Source organism: Meles meles, chromosome 11, assembly GCF_922984935.1.
Source record: "Meles meles chromosome 11, mMelMel3.1 paternal haplotype, whole genome shotgun sequence".
NCBI lineage: Eukaryota > Metazoa > Chordata > Mammalia > Carnivora > Mustelidae > Meles > Meles meles.
Window position 1 is genome coordinate 12,029,590 of NC_060076.1, and position 24,639 is coordinate 12,054,228.

The window sequence follows — 24,639 nt, forward strand, 5'->3', positions numbered from 1 at the left end:
GTCAAGTATCATATGGTCTCACTTATTTGTGGAGCATAACAAATAACATGGAGGACATGGGGAGATGGAGAGGAGAGGGAGTTGAGGGAAACTGGAAGGGGAGATGAACCATAAGAGACTATGGACTCTGAAAAACAACCAGAGGGTTATGAAGGGGCGGCAGGAGGGGGGGGGTGGGAGGTTGAGGAACCAAGTGGTGGGTAATAGGGAGGGCACGTACTGCATGGAGCACTGGGTGTGATGCCAAAACAATGAACACTGTTATGCTGTAAATAAGCAAATAAAAAAAAATAAAAAAAAAAGTCTATAGGTTGAAAGAGGGAACTGCGCTTCAGATCCTGGCTCAAGATCAGGTCTGGTCTATGTGTTTCACATTCTGAGATTCAAGCTAAGGGGCTTTAGATACATGAGATGAGCCGGAGATCAAGAGGGCAAACAAAACGATCTGAACCCAGTCAAAGCTTTTAATTGGAAACAATATTTATTATGCCTGTTCATAAAGTAGTTAAAGCCAGCCCAAAGTCAATGGGATGGAGATGTGTATTCTGCCCCAGCAAAGCCATGGCAAAGACAGGAAAGCAAGGAAGAACTGTGAAGAGATAACACTACCTATCTAACTGCCAAACAAAATGAACCAGAATTCCAGTAACATGCGTGAAGATGATTTATAATTTTTCATTATCATAAACAAAAGCATATTGAACATAAAATATATGAGTATTCTTATATATATAATGACTATATATAATAATATGTGAATAATGAATAATGAGTATATATATAATGAATGATATATAATATATCATTCATATTATATTCATTCTTTGAGATAAACTCCTAGAAGTGGAATTGTATCATCTAATACCAAATTGTTTGATAGCATTTTCCAATTGTCCTTCAATTATTAATATATTAATTTACTTTCCTATCCATTTCTTTAAGAAAGTTCTTTCAGTGGGGGCATTTAGTTAGAAGAGGCCATAATGGTAACAGATGAGGCAAACCATTTGGTAAAGTAGGTTCAGCCATGAAACTGCCACCTAAAGACACAGAGAGGAGGAAGATGGACCAAGGAGGCGGGAAAGAAAATAAGAGGAAACAGTGGAATCCAGAAGAAGAATATTGGGTATATAAGATACTTTCAGGCAAATGTGAAGAACCAGAGTTAAGTAAGCAAAAGTTGTTTTCATTTCCTTATTATTATCATTTTATAAATGTCAGGCCCACTTTATCTTGGAAGAATTTATTATCCTGATGCAGCCAAAGACTTAAGGAGTATAGCTCCTCAAAGCAGTTTTGGTGGTGACCAACATATAGGTCCCAAGAAATCTTTCTACCTCATTACACACACTCAATGTGAACGGCCTAAATGCGCCCATAAAACGACACAGGGTTGCAGATCGGATAAAACGACAGGACCCATCCATATGTTGTCATTACACAAATTTACAACAGTTTTAGCTTCTTCTCAAGTCAGTGCCATAACTGCTCAGATCCTACAAAAGAAACTTTCACTGTCAAATGGCCTATAAGTCAGCCTGAACTTGCAGCTTCTGCTCCATGTCTTAAGAGGTTGGTCCTTCTCATATTTTCCTTTTGAAAAGGAAACTGGAAACACCCATGAAACTAGAGAATTGACATTTTAGTAGACATTTGGGCTCTTGGACCTTTTTTTTCATTTCCAGCACTGATTTGTCAGAAGACAAATGACCGGTGAAATAGTCAGTTTCCACATATCAACTACAGAGAAGATTAGGAGCATGCTGAGACAAAAGGAGTTTAAGTTATCTCTGAATGGTGCAGCTAATGAAGGTTAAGAAAATGCAAGTTGAAGAGCCCTTTACATTATCTCACTGATAGAGGCAACTGAATTAACTCATACAAGTACAACGGATACACAAGAATGACAGTGCTGAATTCTAGAACATCTGTAACTTGTGATCCTATGCAGTAGACTCTTGTCATTATGTCCTCTTCCCATACTGGAGTTATTCTGCCATTTCATTTGTGGGAAGCAGAACCTCTCTCCCACTTACAGAAAATAAAAGCAGCAGTATTGCTTGCCCAGTTTCCCTGGGAAATAGAGCATGGGCATATGGACCAAGTCTTGGCCAGCTGCATGGATCCCCTTATTTTGAATCTAGATGTATTGGTATAAGGAATGAGAAGTGGGCATTGTTTTCCTGAGAGTGGCCACATTTTCAGGCCTCTGGGGGTTCTGCCCAGTGACTATTGCTGGTAGTATGGGTGGCAGTATAAGTGGCAGTGAAAAGAGTTTAGCGTTTACAGCAGTGACTTCATCAGACAATTCTGGGATATCATTTTGACTGTGGTTCTGACTATACGACCCTTCTTAGTCTTGTCTTGTCTTAGTCTTGTTCATTTGATTGAGCCTTCGTGGAAATTCATGAGTTCCACATACACTTTCAATAAATCTATGAATTAACCAGAATTGTTTTCTGCTGCCTACATCGAAGTATGTTACAACCCTGTTGTTTACTGGCAGACCCAGAGAACACTCTCAGTTATAACTAAATACATAGTTTCATGTGCTTTTTGGTTTAAGGGATAGCTCAGGACAATATTCAGTGGGAAAATCCATAATATGTACCTAATTTGGATATTTCTAGGAAGTTCTAAAGGAAACAGATATATGAGGGACAAATTGTTTTCCCAGAATCATAGATAAAACTAGGAACTGTGTTTTGGGATTTTAGCTGAAGAAAGAAGTCCATATTCTGCTCACCCATTTTCTGAAGGCTCCCTTGACATCCCCATTCCTCAGGCTATAAATGAAGGGGTTCAGCATGGGGGTTACCACTGTGTACATGACTGCCAGGATGCGACCCTCAGTCACCAAATAGCTGGTAAGAGGCCGGAAGTACACCCATGTGAGTGTGCCATAGAAGATAGCCACCACAGTGAGGTGGGAACCACAGGTAGAAAAGGCTCTCCATTTGCTCTTGGCTGAGGGGCTCCGGAGGACCACTGAGATGATGCAGGCATAGGAGGCAATAATGAAGGCCAGAGCTCCATTGATGACAATAACACCCTCTGTATGAATCATCAGGGTGTTGAGGTAGGGGCTGGAGCAGGAAATCTTCATCAGAGGGTAGAGGTCACAGAAGAAATGGGGGATCTTGTTATCTGCACAGAAGATCAATCGGCCCATGAGAAAGGTGTGCAGCAGGGCATGAAGATGGGAGAGGATCTGGCACAGAGCCACCATCTGTGAACATAGCATTCTGGTCAGGATCCTAGTGTAGCGGAGAGGGTAGCAGATGGCAATGTATCTGTCATAGGCCATTGCAGCCAGAAGGAAGTTTTCCAGGGCTGCAAAGCAAATGAAGAAATAAGTCTGAGCTAAGCATCCTATGTAGGAAATAGCCTTGGTAGGAGAGAAAATGTTCTGTAGCATTTTGGGGACTGTGGTGGAGCTGAAGCAAATATCTGTCAAAGCCAAGTTACTGAGGAAGATATACATGGGGGTGTGGAGGCGTGGAGTAGAGATAATCAGTGTGATGATGGCAAAGTTCCCAGAAATGTTGATTGCATACATCAGTAGAAAAAGAAGGAAGAGTGGAATCTTCTCTTCTGGCTGGGTAGAAATGCCCAAGAGAACAAAATGGGATACACTGGTCCAGTTGGTATTGACCATTTTTGCTATAAGAACAAAGAGATTTAATACTTTTTATTGAGGTATATAATTGCCATATAACATTATATTAGTTTCAGGTGTACACAATAATAATTCAGTATTTGTATATATTGCAAAATGATCACCACAGTAACTCTAGTTAACATCTATCCCCATACACAATTATAATTTTTTTCCTGTGATGAAGACTTTTTGAAGATATACTCTCTTAGCAAATTTTAAATATGTGATGGAGTATTATCAACTGTATTCACCATGTTGTATGTTACATTCTCATGACTTATTTTATAACTGGAAGTTTATACCTTTGAACCCCCTTCACTCATTTCACCATTCCCTGCCCTCTGCCTCTGGCAACCACCAATCTGTTCTCTGCATCTATGAGGGTTTTTTTTTTTGTTTTGTTTTTGTTCTTTCTTTTTTTTAATTATTATTTTATTTTCATATACAAAAAGATAAAACTTGAAATAGCTCTAGATTTTTCCTCCTATTCCTTTGGGGTGTGGCTGCTTCTTCACACAGGGGGAAAAAACTACATTCACATCAGTTTATTTGAGGACCCAGTGCAGAGTTCAAGCAGCAAAACCCCAACTTAGCAGATCTAATTTCAAACTTGACACTCATTTCTAAAATTACCACAGTAAAAAGGAACAAAGATCCACTGCAAATGAATGAACTATGATAAAATGTTCTTTCCAAATGTTTTTTCGTTTTTTTAATGAGAGAGAGAGAGCGCATGCATGTGAGCACACGTTAGCAGTGGGGGAGGGGGAAAGAGAGAGGGAAAGAGAAAATATTTTTATTTACTTCTTTTTAATTTTAATTAACATATAATGTACTATTTGTTTCAGGGGTACAGATCTGTGATTCATCTTCAGCAATTCACAGTGCTCACCATAGCACATACCCTCCCCAAAGTCCATCACCCAGCCACCCCATGCCTTCCACCCCCTTCCACTCCAGCAACCCTCAGTTTGTTTCCTGAGATTAAGAGTCTCTTATGGTTTATCTCCTTCCCTGCTTTTGTCTTGTTTCATTTTTCCTTCCCTTCCACTATCATTCTCTGTCTTGTTTCTTGAATTCCTCATCTCAGTGAGATCATATGGCAATTGTCTTTCTCTGATTGACTTATTTCACTTTGCGTAATAACCTGTAGTTCCATCCATGTCGTAGCAAATGGCAAGTTTTCATTTTTTTGATGGCTGTATAATATTCCATTAATATCCGCATCTTTATCTATTCATCTGTTGATGGACATCTAGGTTCTTCCCATAGTTTGGGTATTGTGGACATTGCTGCTATAAATACTGGGTGGATGTGCCCCTTTGTATCACTACATTTGTGTCTTTGGGGTAAATACCTGGTAGTGCAATTGCTGGGTCATAGGGTAGCTCTGCTTTCAACTTTTCGAGGAGCCTCCATACTATTTTCCAGAGTGGCTGCACCAGCTTGCATTCCTACCAACAGTGCAGGAGGGTTCTCTTGAGAGAAAGAATCTTAAGCAGGCTGCCCACCCAGCACAGAGCCCAATGTGGAGCTGTTCTTACAACCCTGAGATCATGACCTGAGTTGAAATCAAGAGTCGGATGCTTAACTGACTGAGCCACCCAGGCACCCCAGAGATTTTTTCCCCCTTTAAGTTCCTCATATAAGTGAGATCATATGATATTTGTTTTTCTCTGATTTATTTCACTTAGTAGTGCCCTCAAGATCCACTCACATTGTTGTAGATGGCAAGATTTCATTCCTTTTAATGATTGGATAGTATTCCATTGTATATATATACCACATCTTCTTTATCATTCCTCCATAGATGGACCAGCTAGGTTGTTTCAGTGTCGTGGATATTGCAAATAGTGCTGCAGTGAACATAAGTGTACTTATATCTTTTTGAATTATTGTTTTTGTTTTCTGTGAACAAATACTCAGAAATGGAATTACTAGATCGTATGGTAGTTTTAGTTTTATTTATTTATTTAGGAACCTCCATACAGTTTTCCAAAAAAGGATTATATAATAGGCTTGGACATCTGAGCAGGCTGTTTGGTAACTATCACTTTTGTGCTCCACTATAAACTGCTCACAGTGTTGATAAAGGGATCAAGGACTTAACAATTTTCCAAAATAGTGAGATATGGATTTTTCATTATCATCAGCATCATCACTATTACAAATTGTACAGATTACCACTTTTACAAATTAGAAGACTAAGGCCTGGATACTTTAACTTTTTTTTTGTCCTTGAAGGGCAAAATCTGAACTTAAAGTCATGCTTATCAGACTCCAAAGTCTAGGCTAGTGACACTATATAGTGTGACTCTTCAAATTAAAACCAAGGCAACTTACTCATGGTAATAAGACTTCTTGATGGACTCTATAACCAGGTAATCTGCCTACTAAAAGGGATTTCAGAGGTTATTTGGTCCAACAACTTCTGTTTTGGGGAGTGCATACTCCTGGTGGTGCCCAAAGACTCAAAGAGTGTACAGACACATCTTAGGACAAACAGTTTCCAGGTTCTCAGCTTCTAGATTTCTCTTTTCTGAAATCATTTTGTCTGCAATATATTTTGAACATGATGCATTATTCTGTCTTCTGATTAGCAAGTTAAAGACATGCTTTCATCCAAAATCCATACTTTCATCCCAAATCTTACTAGATGCACTGGCTCATAATAGAATAACCTCATGAGTAATCTCAAAGGAGGTTAGAATAACATCAAAGGAGTCTAAGGACAATCAGAATATGAATAAAATGGATGACTTTAACAACCCATGGTAAGTCCCTTTTAAAAAAATTTTTTTTTTTTCTGCCAGCCATCTCCCCTGGCTGCCTCTGGCTGGGAACAAAGGAGACTTTTTAATTTAAACTCAATTTGGGGGGGGCGCCTGGGTGGCTCAGTGGGTTAAAGCCTCTGCCTTCGGCTCAGGTCATGATCCCAGCATCCTGGGATCAAGCCCCACATCGGGCTCTCTGCTCAGCAGGGAGCCTGCTTCCCCCCCATCTCTCTCTCTGCCTGCCTCTCTGCCTACTTGTGATCTCTGTCTGTCAAATAAATAAATAAAAATCTTAAAAAAAATTTTACTCTAAACTCAATTTGGTTAATATATAGTGTACTATTAATGAGGGTAGATTTAGTGATTCATCAGTTGCATATAACACTCAGTGCTCATAACAAGTGCCCTCCTTTTATTTTTTAATTTTTATTTATTTGTTTAATTTCTTTTCAGTGTTCCAGAATTCATTGTTTATGCACCACACCCAGTGCTCCATGCAATACATACCCTCCTTAACACCACCAGACTCACCCAACCTCCCACCCCCCACCCCTCCAAAACCCTCAGATTGTTTTTCAGAGTCCACAGTCTCTCATGGTTTGTCTCCCCCGCCAATTTCCCCCAAATCCCTTCTCCTCTTCATCTCCCCATGTCTTCCGTGTTATTCCTTATGCTCCACAAATAAATGATGGATGTTAAGGAGGGCACATGTTGTGATGAGCACTGGGTGTTATATGCAACTAATGAATCACTGAACCCTATGTCAAAAACTAATGATGTACTATATGCTGGCTAACTGAACATAAAAAAACAAGCAAAAAAACAAAAAACAATAAAAAAAAACAAAGAATCAGATGCTCAATCGACAGAGCCACCCAGATGCTCCTCAGTGTCTATGCTCTTGACCACTGGACTATGCCATCCCTTAAACATTCTCTAACTATTCCAGTTCCTACTTTCCTCTTTGTTTCTTCCTTTTCTACTGAGCTATCTTGTGCCTTTGGCCATTGATAAGTGTCTCTCATGTTTTTTTCTAGTTTAATTCTCATTATAGAATTAGAGAGTGGATATTATCATTCCCATTTTCAGATTATTAAATTGAGAATCAGAGGGATGGATTAACTTCCATGGGGCCACAGAGCATAGGGTTGGATCATAGAGCTAACTCAGAAGTGATGTTCTTTCTGTCCTCACTCACCCATTTAGCACCTATGTTTTATTCTTGTCCTGTCCTTCCTTCCCCTTACTAGTCTGTCATTGTAGTTGGAGCCTCCAAATCAGAGCAGGGGGTCCTGAGTTTATTTAGGAAACATGAGATGTCTCCCCTCCGTTCTTAGGGGAGTTGTAAGAAGAGAATGACCTCTGCCAGACAGTTTACAGCCTATTGGTGCTACCACAGGCCCATCAAGCTCCTGTGACAAAGCTGCTTATAGGACTGGAAAAAGCCCAGAAGTTGTTGGAGGGCAGGCTGCCTGAAACCTTACAGTCCTCCTCATCTCCCTCCTAGCTGGTGGAGATGATCCCTCCCGACACATAGTGCAGCATATCAGCTCATTGTGGGCAAAGGAGAATAATGTGGTATGGGGCAAGGCATGGGAAGCCAGGAATGGGGAACTACTAGAGAAGAATCTTTATATAAGGATGTGGACAGAGAAAAAGTAGTGTGGCATGTGAAAAAGTCTTAATTGAAGAATGGTAAGATTTGGGCTTTGGTGTCAGATTGCCATGAAACTCTTCTTGGGGGGTCTTAGGAAAATCACTTCATTCTTGAGAGCCTCAGTTTCTTCATCTGGGAAATGGGAAGATGAACCCCTGCTTTCAATACAAGAGGCTTTGTAAAGAAAACAAAAACAAAAATAAGAGCCTGTGGACTTAAAGGCCCTGTAACAAGTCTGTGAAATAGTGCAAAGTTGTTTGTTTTAAATTCCTGTAGGAACTTGGCTTCCCTATCACAGAATAGGTCCCCACAAGTCCTGGCACTCAGATCCACAGACTTCCCTGATAACACTTTCCAAAATGACCTTGATAAACAGAAGCTCTTGGCACTTGTATAACATGACTTAGTCTATTCTCTGGGTTTTTCAGTCTGATCACTAATTCCCAGAAGTGGAAAGAAAAATCCAGGTCAGTTAATAAGAAAGACAAAGTTGACAGCTATGTCCAGGGTTTCATTTTAGAATTATCCAATCCTGATTACCCATAACACCTCCCAAAGTGACTAAAGCTTTCTGGAATTCCATCAGATATTTGACTCAGGAAAAGTTCCCTGAAAGGAAACACTCTTGACTGTTTAAATCATTCAGTTTGATTTTTGTTTTGGGCTTTTTTTTTTTTTAAATCTGTGGCTAGGTTTCATAAAGGGAGGGGAAAGTCCATGAAGATATATAGCATGTCTGAGGATGGCATAAGGAAGAGGCACTATAAAGGGAAAGAAAAAGAAAAAAAAAAGAAAACTTAGGGAGTCAAAGACAGACTTCACAAAATGCACAATACTGTGCAAAGGATCCAATTTGAGAAAGATAGTTATCCCTCCAGAAATTTCAGAGAGCAATTCCTGTGAAGGAATTACCTGAGTGGCTCAGAAATTGCAGTGTGAGTGTGCATTCTTGTGTGAGGAGACTCAGCTTCTTGTGGGCCTCTGACTTTACTGGAATGGGCTGGGCTGGACACTTCCTTCCTCCCTCAGGCAGCGTGTGTCGTCATGTCTTCTTTTGACAGTAGCATCGAGCTATCCACTCCGGGAAGACAGGGGAAGTTGCCTGGCATAGCAGAAAGGAAGGCATTGGGAAGGAGTTGAAGGGAGAGTGCAGCCAGCCTCATGGTGGTGCTTCTGCTGGTCAGGGGCAGGAAGGCATGCCTGGGAAAGGCACTGGGAGATTTTATCACATGCTTCTGCATGACTCCATGGTTCTCACTAGCACCGAGACCCAAGTGTGTCATTGTCCAAATCTGAGGCCGTCCCTGGGGAGTGGGGCCCAGGAGGCGATGCTTCCAGTATTAGCATTAGTGACTCCTGTGGCCTGGCAGGTGATCCCGAGAGTGGTCAGAACTTGGGAGATCATCCTGGACCTGGGGTTCTCTGTCATGTGCTCCAAAACTTGACTCTGAGAAGTCCTCGAAGATGTAGCCTGTTACTTTTACATTTCATTGAAGTGATACAACCTTATTGAAAAATATTTTGCAGTGAAACACGTATCAAGTGAAAAGTGGGAGTCTTGTTTCCCATCTTCCCCATTCCTCTCCAGGAGTAATCGCTGTTCATGTTTTGACATGTACTCACCCAGACACTTTTCTATGCACAAATATACATGTATAATTGTGTTTTTACAAAAAATAGGGTCATTTGTTCTGGAGCTTTCTTTGTTTCTCTCATCAATATATCACAGATCTCCTCTGTTACCATCAAACCTACCTCGTTATTTTGAAGTATTTAATGCTTATTGGATGTTCCACAAGTTATAGACCATCCTTCCTCATGCGATGTATCTCCTTTTTAGGGGAGGCTATCACAAAAGCAGTGCTATATGGATATTCTTTTACAGATTTACACGTATTTTTCTAGAAATGGAAATGCTTTATGAAACTATACGTGCATTTTTAATTTCAGGTGGCAGCACCAGATTATCCTCCAAAAAATTGGAGTCAATTTATACAGTCTCCAAGAGCATATAAGAGTGTCCTTTTCCACACAATCCTAACAGCCCTGTTTGCCAACTTTTTTCTGTCAGTCTGATGACAGAAAAAAAAAACCCACAATACTTTATTATCGTTTTACTTTTTTTTTCCTAGTTGTGGGAGACAATTTTTTTTGTATTTTTTTCCCATTTTATTTATTTTTTTCAGTGTAACAGTATTCATTGTTTTTGCACAACACCCAGTGCTCCATGCAAAACGTGCCCTCCCCATTACCCACCACCTGTTCCCCCAACCTCCCACCCCTGACCCTTCAAAACCCTCAGGTTGTTTTCCAGAGTTCATAGTCTCTTATGGTTCGCCTCCCCTTCCAATTTTTTTTTTAATAAACATATAATGTATTTTTATCCCCAGGGGTACAGGTCTGTATTTTTGACCATTTTTATATTTTCCTTCTTTGAGTTTTCCAAAGAAATCCTTCACCATTTTTTCTCTGTTATTGTTGTGTTTTTATTACGACTTTGCAGGGGTTATAATGTGCTTAAGAAATATTCTGTTATGTTTTCCTTCCTGATCTGACTCATTTCTTTGTTCTCAGTATGAGGCTTGGATGGCTATTTTCCCTTTTACTTATGCTGTCCTCAGTCTGGGAACACAAATCATTCATTTCCCTAGAATGAGCAATGGACCATTCTTATCAGCTCTCATGTCCATCTGCTCCCAAACATCTGAAACTCACATGGACACAGATGTCGTTGAAGGCACATAGTTGGCAATCATAATAGGTTACATATGTTGAGTGTTTACTATGAGTCAGACATTCTGTTTAAAGTGCTCAAATGCTTTTATGTCATTTATTCCTCGCAGTGACCAAATGAGCTATTCCCATGTTCACTGTGACATTAGTCACCATAGCCAAGATATGCAGACAACATAAGTGCTGTTGACAGATGAATGGGTAAAAAAATGTGATATATAAACACCCAATGGAATATTACTCAGCTATACAAAAGAAGGAAATCCTTCATTTGTGACAACATGGATAAAGCTTGGGGCTATTATGCTGAGTGAACAAAGTCAGGTAGAGAAGACAAATACTATATGATCTTGCTTATATGTGGAAAAAGCCAAACTCATAGAAACCAAGAGTTAGATGGCGATTTCCAGGAGCTGGAGTGGGAAATGGGTGAATGGGGAGAGGTTAATCGAAAGTATATCCTTCTAGTTATTAAGATGAGTAAGTTGTAGGGATGTAATGTACAACGTGGTGACTGTAGCTAACAATACTCTTGTATATTTTAAAGTTGCTAAGAGCATAGATCTTAACTGTTCTCACCACACACACACATACACACACACACACACAGTAACTGTGAGTTAGTGGATGTGTAAGCTAACTTTATTGTGATAATCATTTCACAATATATGTATACCAAGCCATCAAATTCTACACCTTAAACTTACACAGTGTTACAAGTCCATTGTATCTCAATAAAACTGGAAAAATAAACGATAAAAAAATCTTAAGTGGGAAAAGTTAAGTTGTACCGTTTGCACACTGATGTGTATGTCATAAAATTAAAAGAGAAATCAAAGAAGTAATTAGCATAAAAAGTAGGAATAGTGGGTATTAAGGAGGGCATGTATTGCATGGAGCACTGGGTGTGGTGCATAAACAATGAATCCTGGAACACTGAAAAAATAAAATAAAATAGGGATAGTGGCACTTTCATGCGGGAGAGAGGAGCCTGTAGTTTCACAGAGGTACAGAGGCAGTTTCTGGAAAGCTGGCAATGATCTATTTCCTCAACAGGTGGTAGATACTTAGGGTTTCGCCTTGTGAGAAATCATCAAACAGTAAAAACAAAAGTTAGAAATTAAAATAAATTTTTCAAAATTTCAAAAAATTTTAACATTCCAAATAGAACTCATTCACTTAATCATTAATTTCTATATTAATTTATTCATTCTTTTATTTAGCTAAATCCTATGGGGTATGGTAGTGTTTAAGACAGAGCTCCTCCTTTCATAGAACTTACAGTAAAGCATAAGAGATGTTATACACTAGACTACAGGCTCTATGAAGTCAGGGGCAAGGTGTATTTTTTTCTTCGTGGTAGCCCCAATATCGAGTGTTAAGCACTTAGTAGGAACTTAGTACATATTTGTAGAATGAATGGAACAATAAGTAAAGTAGTTTCTTAGGCAATTACTTGTTAAAATATCATTGAATAAGCGCATTGAAAGAGAAACACGGGGAGTTTGGAAAATGTAAATCACAAAGATCTAACCTAACCTTCCTGAGGAAATGATGCTTCAGCTGAGATCTAAGGAATGAGGGAGTGTTAGGGAGAAGAGGAGAAGAAAACATTTTAGGCAAAAAGAATTTTGAGGGAGACAAAAGCATTCAGACTACAGCAGTGCTTTATCTAAATTATTACAAAGAGATAAGATTGCTGCTATTTAATGAGGGCAAGGAGGTATATGTTTGGAACTTGTGGGATTCACTGGGACACCAGCAGGTGCTTCCATGAATGGTTGCAATGAGGTAGACCTGTAATGGGTACTGTAGGCAGAGAACCTTGATTCTGATTGTTCACTGAGGACCCAAAGGTATGATCTAGCACAGCTACAGAGTTTCAGAGTGATAAAGTAAATATTATAGAAGAAAAATGCAGGGATATAGCCCAGGTACAGAGTTTCAGGGTGATAACGTAAATATTATAGAAGAAAGCAGGGCGTCGCTAAGAGTGAATCATTGTTAGATGAATTCTATGAACAATACAGCATAATTCGTAAAAAGACTCCTGTGCTTATGACACTCACCTGAGGCTGCCGGGGGTGTCTTCTCCACACAACCTCCGCTTGAAATGCTTAGGGAGGAGGTAATTTACACAGGGAAGAAACAAATATTTTAATTGGGGGGGTCCCCAGCATTACTGGAATTTAGATCCACTTCAATCCACAGATTTCCTCTGTCAGGTAGTTGTACTAAAGACCTTTATTTTTTTTCTGTTTTTAAATAATTTTTTTATTATGTTAGTCACCGTAGAGTACATTGTTAGTTTTTTTTTCAGTGTTATTCTTTTTTTTTTGTTTGTTTGTTTACAGCATAACAGTGTTCATTGTTTTGGCATCACACCCAGTGCTCCATGCAGTACGTGCCCTCCCTATCACCCACCACCTGGTTCCTCAACCTCCCACCCCCCCACCCCTTCAAAACCCTCTCGTTGTTTTTCAGAGCCCATAGTCTCTCATGGTTCATCTCCCCTTCCAGTTTCCCTCAACTCCCTCTCCTCTCCATCTCCCCATGTCCTCCATGTTATTTGTTATGCTCCACAAATAAGTGAGACCATATGATACTTGACTCTCTCTGCTTGACTTATTTCGCTCAGCATAATCTCTTCCAGTCCCATCCATGTTGCTACAAAAGTTGGGTATTCATCCTTTCTGATGGAGGCATAATACTCCATTGTGTATATGTACCACATCTTCCTTATCCATTCATCCGTTGTTAGTTTTTGATGGAGTGTTCCATGATTCATTTTTTGTATATAATACCCCGCATGCAATACATGCCCTCCTTAATAGTCTGGTGATGTGTACGAAGACGTTTAAAATTGTAATAATGTTCTGCAACAACAGAGACCTGCACCAAGTGCAGCTAACAAGGAAGGGCATGGCCAGTAGAGTCAGAGCACCTGAAGTCAGACCTGAAAGACACCATTGGACAACCAACCTAGAACAGCAGAAGCTCTGAATGTATAGAAGGGAGATCTGGTGGAGGAGATGACATGTTAACTCTAATCTTGAGGCAAACTGCAGCAGTGGGCACTACAGCTTGTCCTACTAACCCTCCTATTATCTTTTTTTTAAAATTTCTTTTCAGCGTAACAGTATTTATTGTTTTTGCACCACACCCAGTGCTCCATGCAATATGTGCCCTCCCTATTACCCACCACCTGGTTCCTCAACCTTCCACCCCCCCCTGCCCCTTCAAAACCCTCAGGTTGTTTTTCAGAGTCCATAGTCTCTCATGGTTCATCTCCCCTTCCAATTTCCCTCAACCCCCTTCTCCTCTCCATCTATTATCTTTTTTTAAAAAGGAAAATGGCACTCAGCCACCACTTTAAAGAAGCAGTGTCAAGGTGTAGTGAACTTAATGTGGGGGCGAGAGGGTCTGAGCAGCGTGAGGGGTAAACAGTAGTAGATGCTGTTGTTGCCTCATTCATGTACCCTCAAGTCTTATTAGTGTCCTGATACCGACAGGATGTATGGATTTCCCCCACATACTTTCAGATACCAACAGATCCATCTCTCTGAGAGCTATTTCTGTCTGCTGGAGGTGTCCCAGGGTATCCCATGAGTTCCAGATAGACATGCATAGCAGAGAAGAAGTGCTGAGGAATTAATGCCCCCTGGGAAAGCCTTCAGTCTTAGCTGGTGGGAGTTGGGTGGGGTAACTTAGAGGTGTGTGTTCTGCACTGGTTCCAGAGTTCTCCAGCGGTAGTAAGGTCCAATTAGGCACGGTGGTAACTCGTGGTAGTGTCCCTGTATTGTCTACCTTCCCTCTTCTGTCTTCATTCCCCATTCCCTCCTGTTGTTTCCTAGGATCACCTCCCAAAGGAACTGCTTATATTCAAATTCTTGCCTCAGAACCTGTTTCTAAGTGAACCCAAACCAAGATAGATTCCAATATTATGGCTTAAAAACACCTTGTAAAAGGCCCATCTCTCTTCATAAGCACTGGGCCAGGACATTTTAAATCTCTCATTTCATGGTGAATACTATTTGGCAATAAAATGGCCTAAAATAGGCTTGCCAAATTCTGTGTGTCTTATTTTTGGTAAATGTGAACAACTACAACCATTAAAAAGCATATGAATGGATAAGGAAGATGTGGTCCATATACACAATGGAGTATTATGCCTCCATCAGAAAGGACGAATACCCAACTTTTGTAGCAACATGGACAGGACTGGAAGAAATTATGCTGAGCGAAATAAGTCAAGCAGAGAGAGTCAAGTATCATATGGTCTCACTTATTTGTGGAGCATAACAAAGAACATGGAGGACATGGGGAGATGGAGAGGAGAGGGAGTTGAGGGAAACTGGAAGGGGAGATGAACCATGAGAGACTGTGAACTCTGAAAAACAACCAGAGGGTTATGAAGGGGCGGCGGGAGGGGGTGGGGTGTGGTGGGAGGTTGAGGAACCAGGTGGTGGGTAATAGGGAGGGCACGTACTGCATGGAGCACTGGGTGTGATGCCGAACAATGAACACTGTTATGCTGTAAATAAGCAAATAAAAATAAATAAATAAATTAAAAAAAAAGCATATGATTCAATTGGCTTCATGATTACTCGGCAGGGAGGGGTCAGGCTCACAAGATCTACAACAATGAGAAGAGCAACTGTGAAAACAACAGCAGCTATACAACAAGGGCTATGGTTATTTTCTGAGTCCCTTCTATATGTCAGGGATCATGAGAAGCACTTCGGATATAGTAATTCAGTTATTTACTATTTATCAAAATTATTAAAACTTAGATTTTTACCTCATTATTACATACAAGGTGACTCGGAGATGTGAAATAACTTACTCTAGAGTCTCCCAGACTCTAGATATGTGCTGAGGCTATGATTTTCAGACTGTTGGGGGTGTTTGAGGAGCTCAAGAAACAACACCCACTTTCCCAGTTGAGTTCTCAATCAACTACTGAGTAAGACAAGGACACACAAAAGACAGGGGCTATAAAGCCACTTTACTCCTGATGAAGTCTAGGTTAGAAACATGACTTGAAGTGAGAACCTAAATATTTTCCTGACCAACCCCAGAAGCAACTATTGCTGGATTCAGGAGGGTTCTCAGGCGTATATGAGTGTCCACTTTGCCCTTGGAGGTACATTGCAGAGCACATGTCCTTGTGAATAGGCTGGTTCTCAATAAGAAACAGGGTTGGTCTGGGCTGAGTGTGCCCAAATTTCTGTTCTGGGGCAGAGTGAGTAAGGTAACAAACTAGGGCAGTTATTAGATGAATTAAATCTCATCCACTTGCAGGTACAAGTCAAGCTGGGTGAGAAATATTCCTCCCAAGACTAGCACACTCTTCGACCTACATTGAATCAACAATTGGTGACCCATGTGAAGCAAATATGGAGGAATTAAATAATCATTGGAAGAATTCTCTTTAACACAGTTTCTACCTCCATATTCAGAGACATCTAAAATATGTACCAGAGAGAGAAATCACCTAGAAGAGTCTTCATAAACAAGAAGACTGGAAACAGGGCTTCCAGAGAGGGAGTGATTGAGGGTTTTCCCAATAGAGAGAAGGGAAGTACTAAGATTAATTAAGATAAATAACAGAACTGAAGATCTGGATTCCTTAAGCATTTATAGAGCACTTACTGTGACCCAAGTAAGCTTATATATAACTTATTATTTATTACTCTTATGATGTAGTTGTTTTTCCAGTTTTACAGATAAAGAAACCAGACCTCAAAGAGGAAGAATGTTCCCCAAATTACATAGTGTGAGAGTGGAAGGCTTTTGGTCCTGATTTGTAACTTCTGACTTCAAGTCTTTAGTTCTTGTCACTATAACACTAAATATTATTGGAACTGGGCATATGCACATAGGGTTTTGACTAACATAATTCAGTCACTTTATTTTATAAATGTTTCAGGAAACCAAGGCTCAGAGGCAATCAAGTGATTATCTAGCTGTCACATAGTTCATTTCTAGCAAAGCCAACCCTGGAACCCAGGGCTTAAACTATGCCCCATTCTGATGTTTCAATAGAACACTGCCTATTTAAATATAAAGTATCAGGACTTCCTTTGTGTTTCTTGCTACCAGACATAATGAATCCTGTATTCATGGGCCAATGACACCTTCCATAGTTCTGTCATAACCTGACCTAAACAAAAATTTTGACTTTCATTGTTGTTTTATATGTATACAAGCCCCCAGGCTTTGCTTAGAGATAGTAAAAATAACAAGAGCCATTTTGAGAATGGATAGTAAACTACTCAGAGCATGGGCATTTCACAGAGACAATCTGAGGTTACTGTTATCACTTGTCCCTCCCGGTCCTTAGATGTCAATCTGTACTTTGTAATACAAACATAAGAAAAAAGAAGTCACATGTTCAGGGAAGCTTCAGTGGTTAGGCCATCCAGAGGCCAATTTCAACTCCCAGCTCTGAGTCTTGGAGTCAGGATCACAGGGTCCTGGGAAAGAATGTTAGAGTGTTTTTCTTCTGAGTAGTTTTCCCAGAGCCCCCTTCATATCGCTGTTTCTTAGGCTATAGATAAAGGGGTTCAGCATGGGGGTCACCACTGTGTACATTATTGAGAAGACTCTGTCCTTTCCACCTGAGGGGGATGATGGAGGACATAAATAGACCCCGATAGCTGTGCTATAAAACAGAGAGACCACAGAGAGGTGGGAGGTGCAGTTGGAGAAGGCCCTTTGCTTACCCTTTGTGGAATTGATTCTTAGGATAGCCAAAGCAATATAAAAGTAAGATGTAAGGATGCAGATGAAGGGTCCAATTAGCAGTGTTCCTGCCACAAGGATGAGCACCAGGTCATTAACATACCTACTGGAGCAGGCCAGATTCAGGAGTGGGACCAGATCACAGAAGAAATGGGGGATGATATTGGGGCCACAGAAAGAAAGCCTCATCACCAGGAGGGTATGCACTAGGGCATGGAAGGTAGTGACCATCCATGACCCAGCCACCAACAGGATACACCATTGGGAGTTCATGGTCATGGCATAATGGAGTGGGTGGCTGATGGCCACATAGCGGTCAAGTGCCATCACAGCCAGGAGAAAGTTGTCCAGATCTGCAAATAGGCCAAAGAAATAAAGCTGTGTCAGACACCCACCATAAGAAATCAGTTTACTTCCTGAGCTAATATTATCTAGCATCTTGGGAATTATTGTGGAGATGAAACCAATGTCAGAAAAGGACAGATTAGCTAGGAAGAGGTACATAGGGGTGTGGAGGTGCTGGTCAGAAACTATGGCCAGGATGATGAGCAGGTTCCCCACAATGGTGACCAGGTACATGCCCACGAAGAGCCCAAACAGGAGAGGCTGCTGCTCTGGCCGCTCAGAGAGTCCCACGAGAAGAAATTCATAGATGCTGGTCTGGTTTCTTCTGTCCATGTCTAGAATTCTGTATGAAGCAAATTTTTATGATAAGTAACAAAAAAGTAAAATAATGCTGTGTGGAAAGTATTTCATATTCCTATTAGAAACATCATGTGGTTTAGTCAGTTTTGTTTCAGCAAAACTCAAATTTATAATAGTGTGTGTTATAAAAGACCATTTGGATCACTCTTCGTATAGTTACAGATTGGTGTAAGCACCCGACCAGCTATCCAAGGCTCTTTCAAACTATTCCAGCTGTCCCCATACAAATGGCAGTACCTTGTGAAAAAACAAGTGTGCTCTGATCACATAGATCCTGTTAGTTTTTTTTTTTACTGAAAAATAATACAATTAAGTAAATAATGTTTTACTTACATTTAAAAATTAATTTAAATGAAATGAAAATATATATGTAATATATAATTATATATAATAATTCTAAATAATTATATAATCAGATTAAGATTTTTTAAGGTAAAGTTTCAGAACAACATATGTATTTATAATTCCATTTTTGTTAAAATTAAATTTACTCCATTCAGGCCCTTTTTTAAAGTTCCCAGCTCTTTGGGGCGTCTGGGTGCCTCAGTCAATTAAACCTCCTACTCTTGATTTCCCCTCAGGTCATGATCTCAGGGTCATGGTATCCAGCCCCATGTCTGGCTCCAATTGGGTGTGGAGCCTGCTTAAGATTCTCTCTCTCCCTCTCTCTCTGCCCCTCTCCCCTCTCTACCCCCTCATGCTCCTTCTCTCTCTCGCAAATCAATGTTTAAAAAATCTTTAAAAATAAATTAAAACCACATTGAGATACCACCTTACACCAGTTAGAATGGCCAAAAATTAGCAAGACAGGAAACAACATGTGTTGGAGAGGATGTGGAGAAAGGGGAACCCTTTTACAGTTGGTGGGAATGCAAGTTGGTGCAGCCACTTTGGAGAACAGTGTGGAGATTCCTCAAGAAATTAAGAATAGAACTTCCCGGGTGCCTGGGTGGCTCAGTGGGTTAAGCCTCTGCCTTCGGCTCAGGTCATGATCTCAGGATCCTGGGATCGAGCCCCGCGTCGGGCTCTTTGCTCAACAGAGAGCCTGCTTCCTCCTCTCTCTTTATCTCTGCCTGCCTCTCTGCCTACTTGTGATCTCTCTCTGCCAAATAAATAAATAAAATCTTAAAAAAAAAAAAAAAGAATAGAACTTCCCTATGACCCTGCAATTGCACTACTGGGTATTTACCCCAAAGATACAGATGTAGTGAAAAGAAGGGCCATCTGTACCCCAATGTTTATAGCAACAAAGGCCACGGTCGCCAAACTGTGGAAAGAACCGAGATGCCCTTCAATGGACAAATGGATAAGGAAGATGTGGTCCATATACACGATGGAGTATTATGCCTCCATCAGAAAGGATGAATACCCAACTTTTGTAGCAACATGGACGGAACTGGAAGAGATTATGCTGAGTGAAATAAGTCAAGCAGAGAGAATCAAGTATCATATGGTTTCACTTATTTGTGGAGCATAACAAATAACATAGAGGACATGGGGAGATGGAGAGGAGAAGGGAGTTGAGGGAAATTGGAAGAGTAGGTGAACCATGATAGACTATGGACTCTGAAAAACAATCTGAGGGTTTTGAAGGGGCAGTGGATGGGAGATTGGGGGAACGAGGTGGTGGGTATTAGGGAGGGCACGTATTGCATGGAGCACTGGGTGTGGTGCAAAAACAATGAATACTGTTACACTGAAAAGAAATTAAAAAAAAACTAGTTTTTTCACTCATTCCAACTTTATCAAGATAAAATTAATAGATGAAAACTGTATATATGCAAGGTATACAATGTGTTGTTTTAATATAAATATGCATTGTAAAATGATGATCACAGTCACATTAATTCATACATCTTTTGCCTTAGAGAATGTAAATATCCAATTTGGCAGTTACAGTTCTCATGGCAAATGAAGTTAATGATGTTTTTGGCTTATGCATCAGTCTCTTGTGAGTGTAATTGATGTGAGTCAGTCCATTTCAGTTTAACCCAGTGCTTGGATGAGATTCATTTTGTACTTGGCAGAGCTAATGGCCTCAGACTGTGATTATTACTCTGAGAGGCTTGGACTCTTCTTCCTGGTATCTCTAGCTCTTTAACCACCAACTGCAACCAAGTCCAGATTCAGGAGCTTAGCAACTAGCAGGATGTACAATGATATAATTCACTGTATTCATTTAATCATATCACTTTATGGTCAGAATTAGAAATAAAGGAACATTTATTCCAGTTTTTGCTTTTCTTTCTCAAAGGTAATTAACCTTCAGGAATCTAATTATTTTCCAGAAACATACAGCCCATCATAAACAGTTCCATTGATTCCAAACAAAAAATTTACAAAAACAAATTACTATTCTTAGAATTCTTCTGATATTCTGGGCAAATAAACTAAAACAACTTAAAACAATTGGCTTTTGGGAGAAAGGTCCTTTGGTTTAAACATTATTATGGCAGATGGTCTAACACTGTGCCTAGTGGTCAAGCTGTGGGAGGCTGTCACACCACATGGGAGCATTTCCTGTATTTCACAGAATTGAATCTCTGCTATATCTATATACTGAAAACCACTACATGAGACTCATTTATTTGTCTCCAAGCAGAGTATTTAGGTTGCATAGCATAAAGGGAAAAATTTAGTTTGTACTCAGAAAACTTTGACTCACCTTCCCTTTTTTTTTTTTTTTAGATTTAAAAAAATTATCTATTTGACAGAGATCACAAGGAGGCAGAGAGGCAGGCAGAGAGAGAGGGGGAAGCCGGCTCCCCGCTGAGCAGACAGCCCGATGCCGATGCCGGGCTTGATCCCAGGATCCTGAGATCATGACCCCAGCCAAAGGCAGAGGCTTAATCCACTGAGTCACCCAGGCACCCCTTGACTCACCTTCTTTATCAAACATTGTAATATGGCTTCAAATAATTCATTTAAACTGTCAAACTTTGGTTCCCCCCCCCCATGAAGAAAGATAACTGAATTGATGTCATAAGCTGTTGTGAGTCTCCTTCTCACCATCAGAAAAATGTCTAGGCTCTTTCTTATCATGACATTATTAGCTCTTCTTGAGTCTGTTTCCATCTTTCTGTCCGGTGACACTTCCCTGTTACGCCACACCAGTCTCGCCTGTGAAACCTCTCACAGTCCTCAGACAACTCACGTGTCTTGCCTGTGTGACTTTGGTATTTAGCCCTTTCACCTTCCTAGATGCTTCCTCCTCCTCTCCACCTGGCAAGAGCTTGGGTGTCAACACTGGACAATACTTCATATTCTCCTTTTGGAATCCATTGCTTTACCCGCTTTGCTCCCACAGTCCTGTATTTGAGTTTTGCTGGAACACTTGACATATTGTCTTATAATTAGTTGCTTATCCCCATGAGATGGTGTCTCCCTCAGTGCCAGGGACTCATTTTTCTTCATTTTGTTTCTTTTTACGTATGCACTTCATATGTACTATTGAATAAGATAGTGGATGGATGGATGGGCAGTAAAATGGCTTTTTAAGCTATGATGAAACTGTATGATGTTATCATTTAGCTATCAGCATTGGCTTTTATACTCTAAGTAAATTACAGTTAATGGAAGAGGTGTATGAAGAACTTAGGTTGCCTAGCATACATTCTAATACAATGTGAAAAAAATTTTAAAGTATTTGAATGTTGAATTAGTAAGTCTAATCAGTTGTGTTTCTTCCCAAGCACTGAATGTGTGGTTTATTTATATCTTATATTTAAACTAAATATTGTTGGGTTTTGATTTAAAAAGGCAGAGAAAATGGATGCTTGGAATTCCAATTTAGTAGGAATGTATCTTCTCATAGGTCTGAATCTGCTCCTTTGTACCCCTTCTGAGTGCTAAGAAATGTTCCCCTGAATCTCTTTGCTTTTCCATATTTGAAAACAGTCAATCTGACCTGACATGTTCCATCCATATATCAAGTCCCTTTCAGGAGTATGTGGAAGTTTCAGGAATGTAGTTTCAGGGACTAGAGGGTTAAATTCATAACCCAGTGAAGTAGACCTCTGGATCAAGGCTACCCTGCCCCTCCATCCTTTAGGGACTGACGGATATTAAGCCATCTTATACAACTCTTATTTTATGAATGAGTAAACAGAATCTCCAAGAGCTGCTGTAATCAGTCCAAGTTAAGTACCACAACTGATACCAAAAAACAGGATTCCTGAAACAATTTCCAAAGGACCATTCTGCTTCTCTTGACTACAGGGAAGGGGGAAGCATGGCCAATGACGTACTGTCAGTTTTGAGTTGGGCCCAGAAGAGCTCCTCATTTTTTCACATTATGGTAGATATTTGACTCTTCTGCTCTGGGTTCTCACTTGTCAAGAGTGGAAAAACCATATTTGATGACCAGATGAAAAGATAGCATCTTCACCTATATTTAAGGCATAAAGGACTCCCTGGGACATGGAACCCTCATCTCCTCCAAGGATGGAGAAATGAGAGCGGGCCATCCTAGATCCTGAGTCAGCCAAACTGACTAGAAATGCAGAAAAAAAAAAGAAGCTATCTCCTGTGGTTCCTGGAGCAATCCCCAGAGCTCCCTGCTGGAAGTTGCAGAGACATCTGGGAACACCGGTCTCTGAAGTATTCACTGTGGGTAAAACCTTGGTCTGTTGCCCAGTCCCCAAACTCTAAATGAACTGCTCTGTGGCTTTGGGAAGTTCACTTATCCTTTCTGGACTTTTCTCAGGTAAGTAAGTCAGAAAACAAAATATTCTCTCAAATAGAAATCTCAGAGTTCACATTTTTGCCATCCTAAGTGTATGAAGTGGTAGCTCTTTGTGCTTTTATTTCACATTTCCCCAGTCCTTAATGATCCAGAGCACATTTTCTTGTGCTTGTCAGCCATTCTTATATCTTCGTTTTATGAAAAGTCTGCCCATTTTTACTGGGTTGATTGTCTTCTGATACTGATTTGTAGGAACTTTAATTCTGATTTGTAATGGATATACTTTCTCATTTTTCCTTTAGTTTAAGCCTTAAAAAAAACCCCAAATTTTATCAAGATGGTTAGCCATCTTTAATTTCCATACATCTTGCAGCATTTCCTAAAAATGTCTGTCCTTTAAGGTGCCTGGGTGACTCATTTTGTTAAGTGGCTGACTCTGGATTTCACCTCAGGTCATGATCTCCGGGTCCTGGGATCCATCCCTGCATCAGGCTCCCCAATCAGCTGGGAGCCTGCATAAGGATTCTCTCCCCCACCCACATATTCACACATGCTCTCTTTCTCTCTAAAATAAATAAATCAATCCTTTTTAAAAAACATTTTACTTTTTTTATTATGTTCAGTTAGCTAGCATATAGTACATTATTAGTTTTTGATGTAGTGTTCAATGATTCCTTTAAAAATGTTTATCTTTTAATTTGAGTGTTTCCTTCACAAGTTTCAGTGAGGCAAACCTTCTGAAGCTTTATGCAGATATACAAATTATCTTTATTTAGGTATATAAGAATATTTATAATATGTTTTTACATTTGAGTGGCAACTTTGCTGGATATAAATTATTGATTTTAAAGCTATATTTTTATAATTTTATATTATTTTAATAAAAATATTCATTAAGCATATACTACATTAATACAATACCATAAGGTATTGTTGATACAGTTAGGCATTTTTTTTTGAGATTTAACTTTTTATTTTTTTAATTTAGTTTTCTTTTCAGCTTTCCAAGATTCATTGTTTATGCACCACATCCAGTGCCCCATGCAATATGTGCCCTCCTTAATACCCACCACCAGGCTCATCCAACCTCCCATCCCCTGTCCCTCCAAAACCTCAGTTTGTTTAAAGCTATATTCTTTTTATGCATTACCCAACTTTTGTAGCAACATGGAATAGACTGGAAGTGATTATGCTGAGTGAAATAAGTCAAGCAGAGAGAGTCAAGTATCATATGGTTTCACTTATTTGTGGAGCATAACAAATGACATGGAGGACATTGGGAGATGGAGAGGAGAAGGAAGTTGCGGGAACTTGGAAGGGGAGGCGAACCATAAGAGACTATGGACTCTGAAAAACAACTTGAGGGTTTTGAAGGGGCGGGGGTGGGAGGTTGGGGGAACAGGTGGTGGGTAATAGGGAGGGCACGTATTGCATGGAGCACTGGGTGTTGTGCAAAAACAATGAATACTGTTACGCTGAAAATAAATAAATAAATAAATTTTTTAAAAATTCATTGCTTTTTTACATCCAGTATAGCTATTAAGAAATCTGATATGAGTATGATTACTGCAGGCAAACTCCCCTTTGTCTCAGAATTTTTCTCTGACTTTGAAATTCTTAAAATTTATTAAAACCTGTGGATGTGTGAGCTTTTCATTTTCTTTCCTCTTCATAAATC

General features: G+C 39.9%; 2 protein-coding genes across 2 annotated transcripts; both read right to left on the minus strand.

Moving 5' to 3' along the window:
• Nucleotides 1-2,713: 2,713 nt before the first annotated feature.
• Nucleotides 2,714-3,658, minus strand: LOC123952532 (olfactory receptor 1Q1-like). Its single transcript, XM_046021812.1, has one exon. The coding sequence runs from the start codon at nt 3,656-3,658 to the stop codon at nt 2,714-2,716; it is 945 nt and encodes a 314-aa protein (XP_045877768.1).
• A 13,659-nt stretch (nt 3,659-17,317) lies between these two features.
• On the minus strand, nt 17,318-18,250 carry LOC123952533 (olfactory receptor 1361-like). The gene has a single exon (XM_046021813.1). It carries the CDS (start codon nt 18,248-18,250, stop codon nt 17,318-17,320), a length of 933 nt encoding a protein of 310 aa, XP_045877769.1.
• Nucleotides 18,251-24,639: the final 6,389 nt, after the last annotated feature.

Excerpts from the sequence above, each read along its gene's own strand:
- LOC123952532 (XM_046021812.1), bottom strand. The coding sequence starts at position 3,658 with ATGGTCAATACCAACTGGACCAGTGTATCCCATTTTGTTCTCTTGGGC.
- LOC123952533 (XM_046021813.1), bottom strand. The coding sequence starts at position 18,250 with ATGGACAGAAGAAACCAGACCAGCATCTATGAATTTCTTCTCGTGGGA.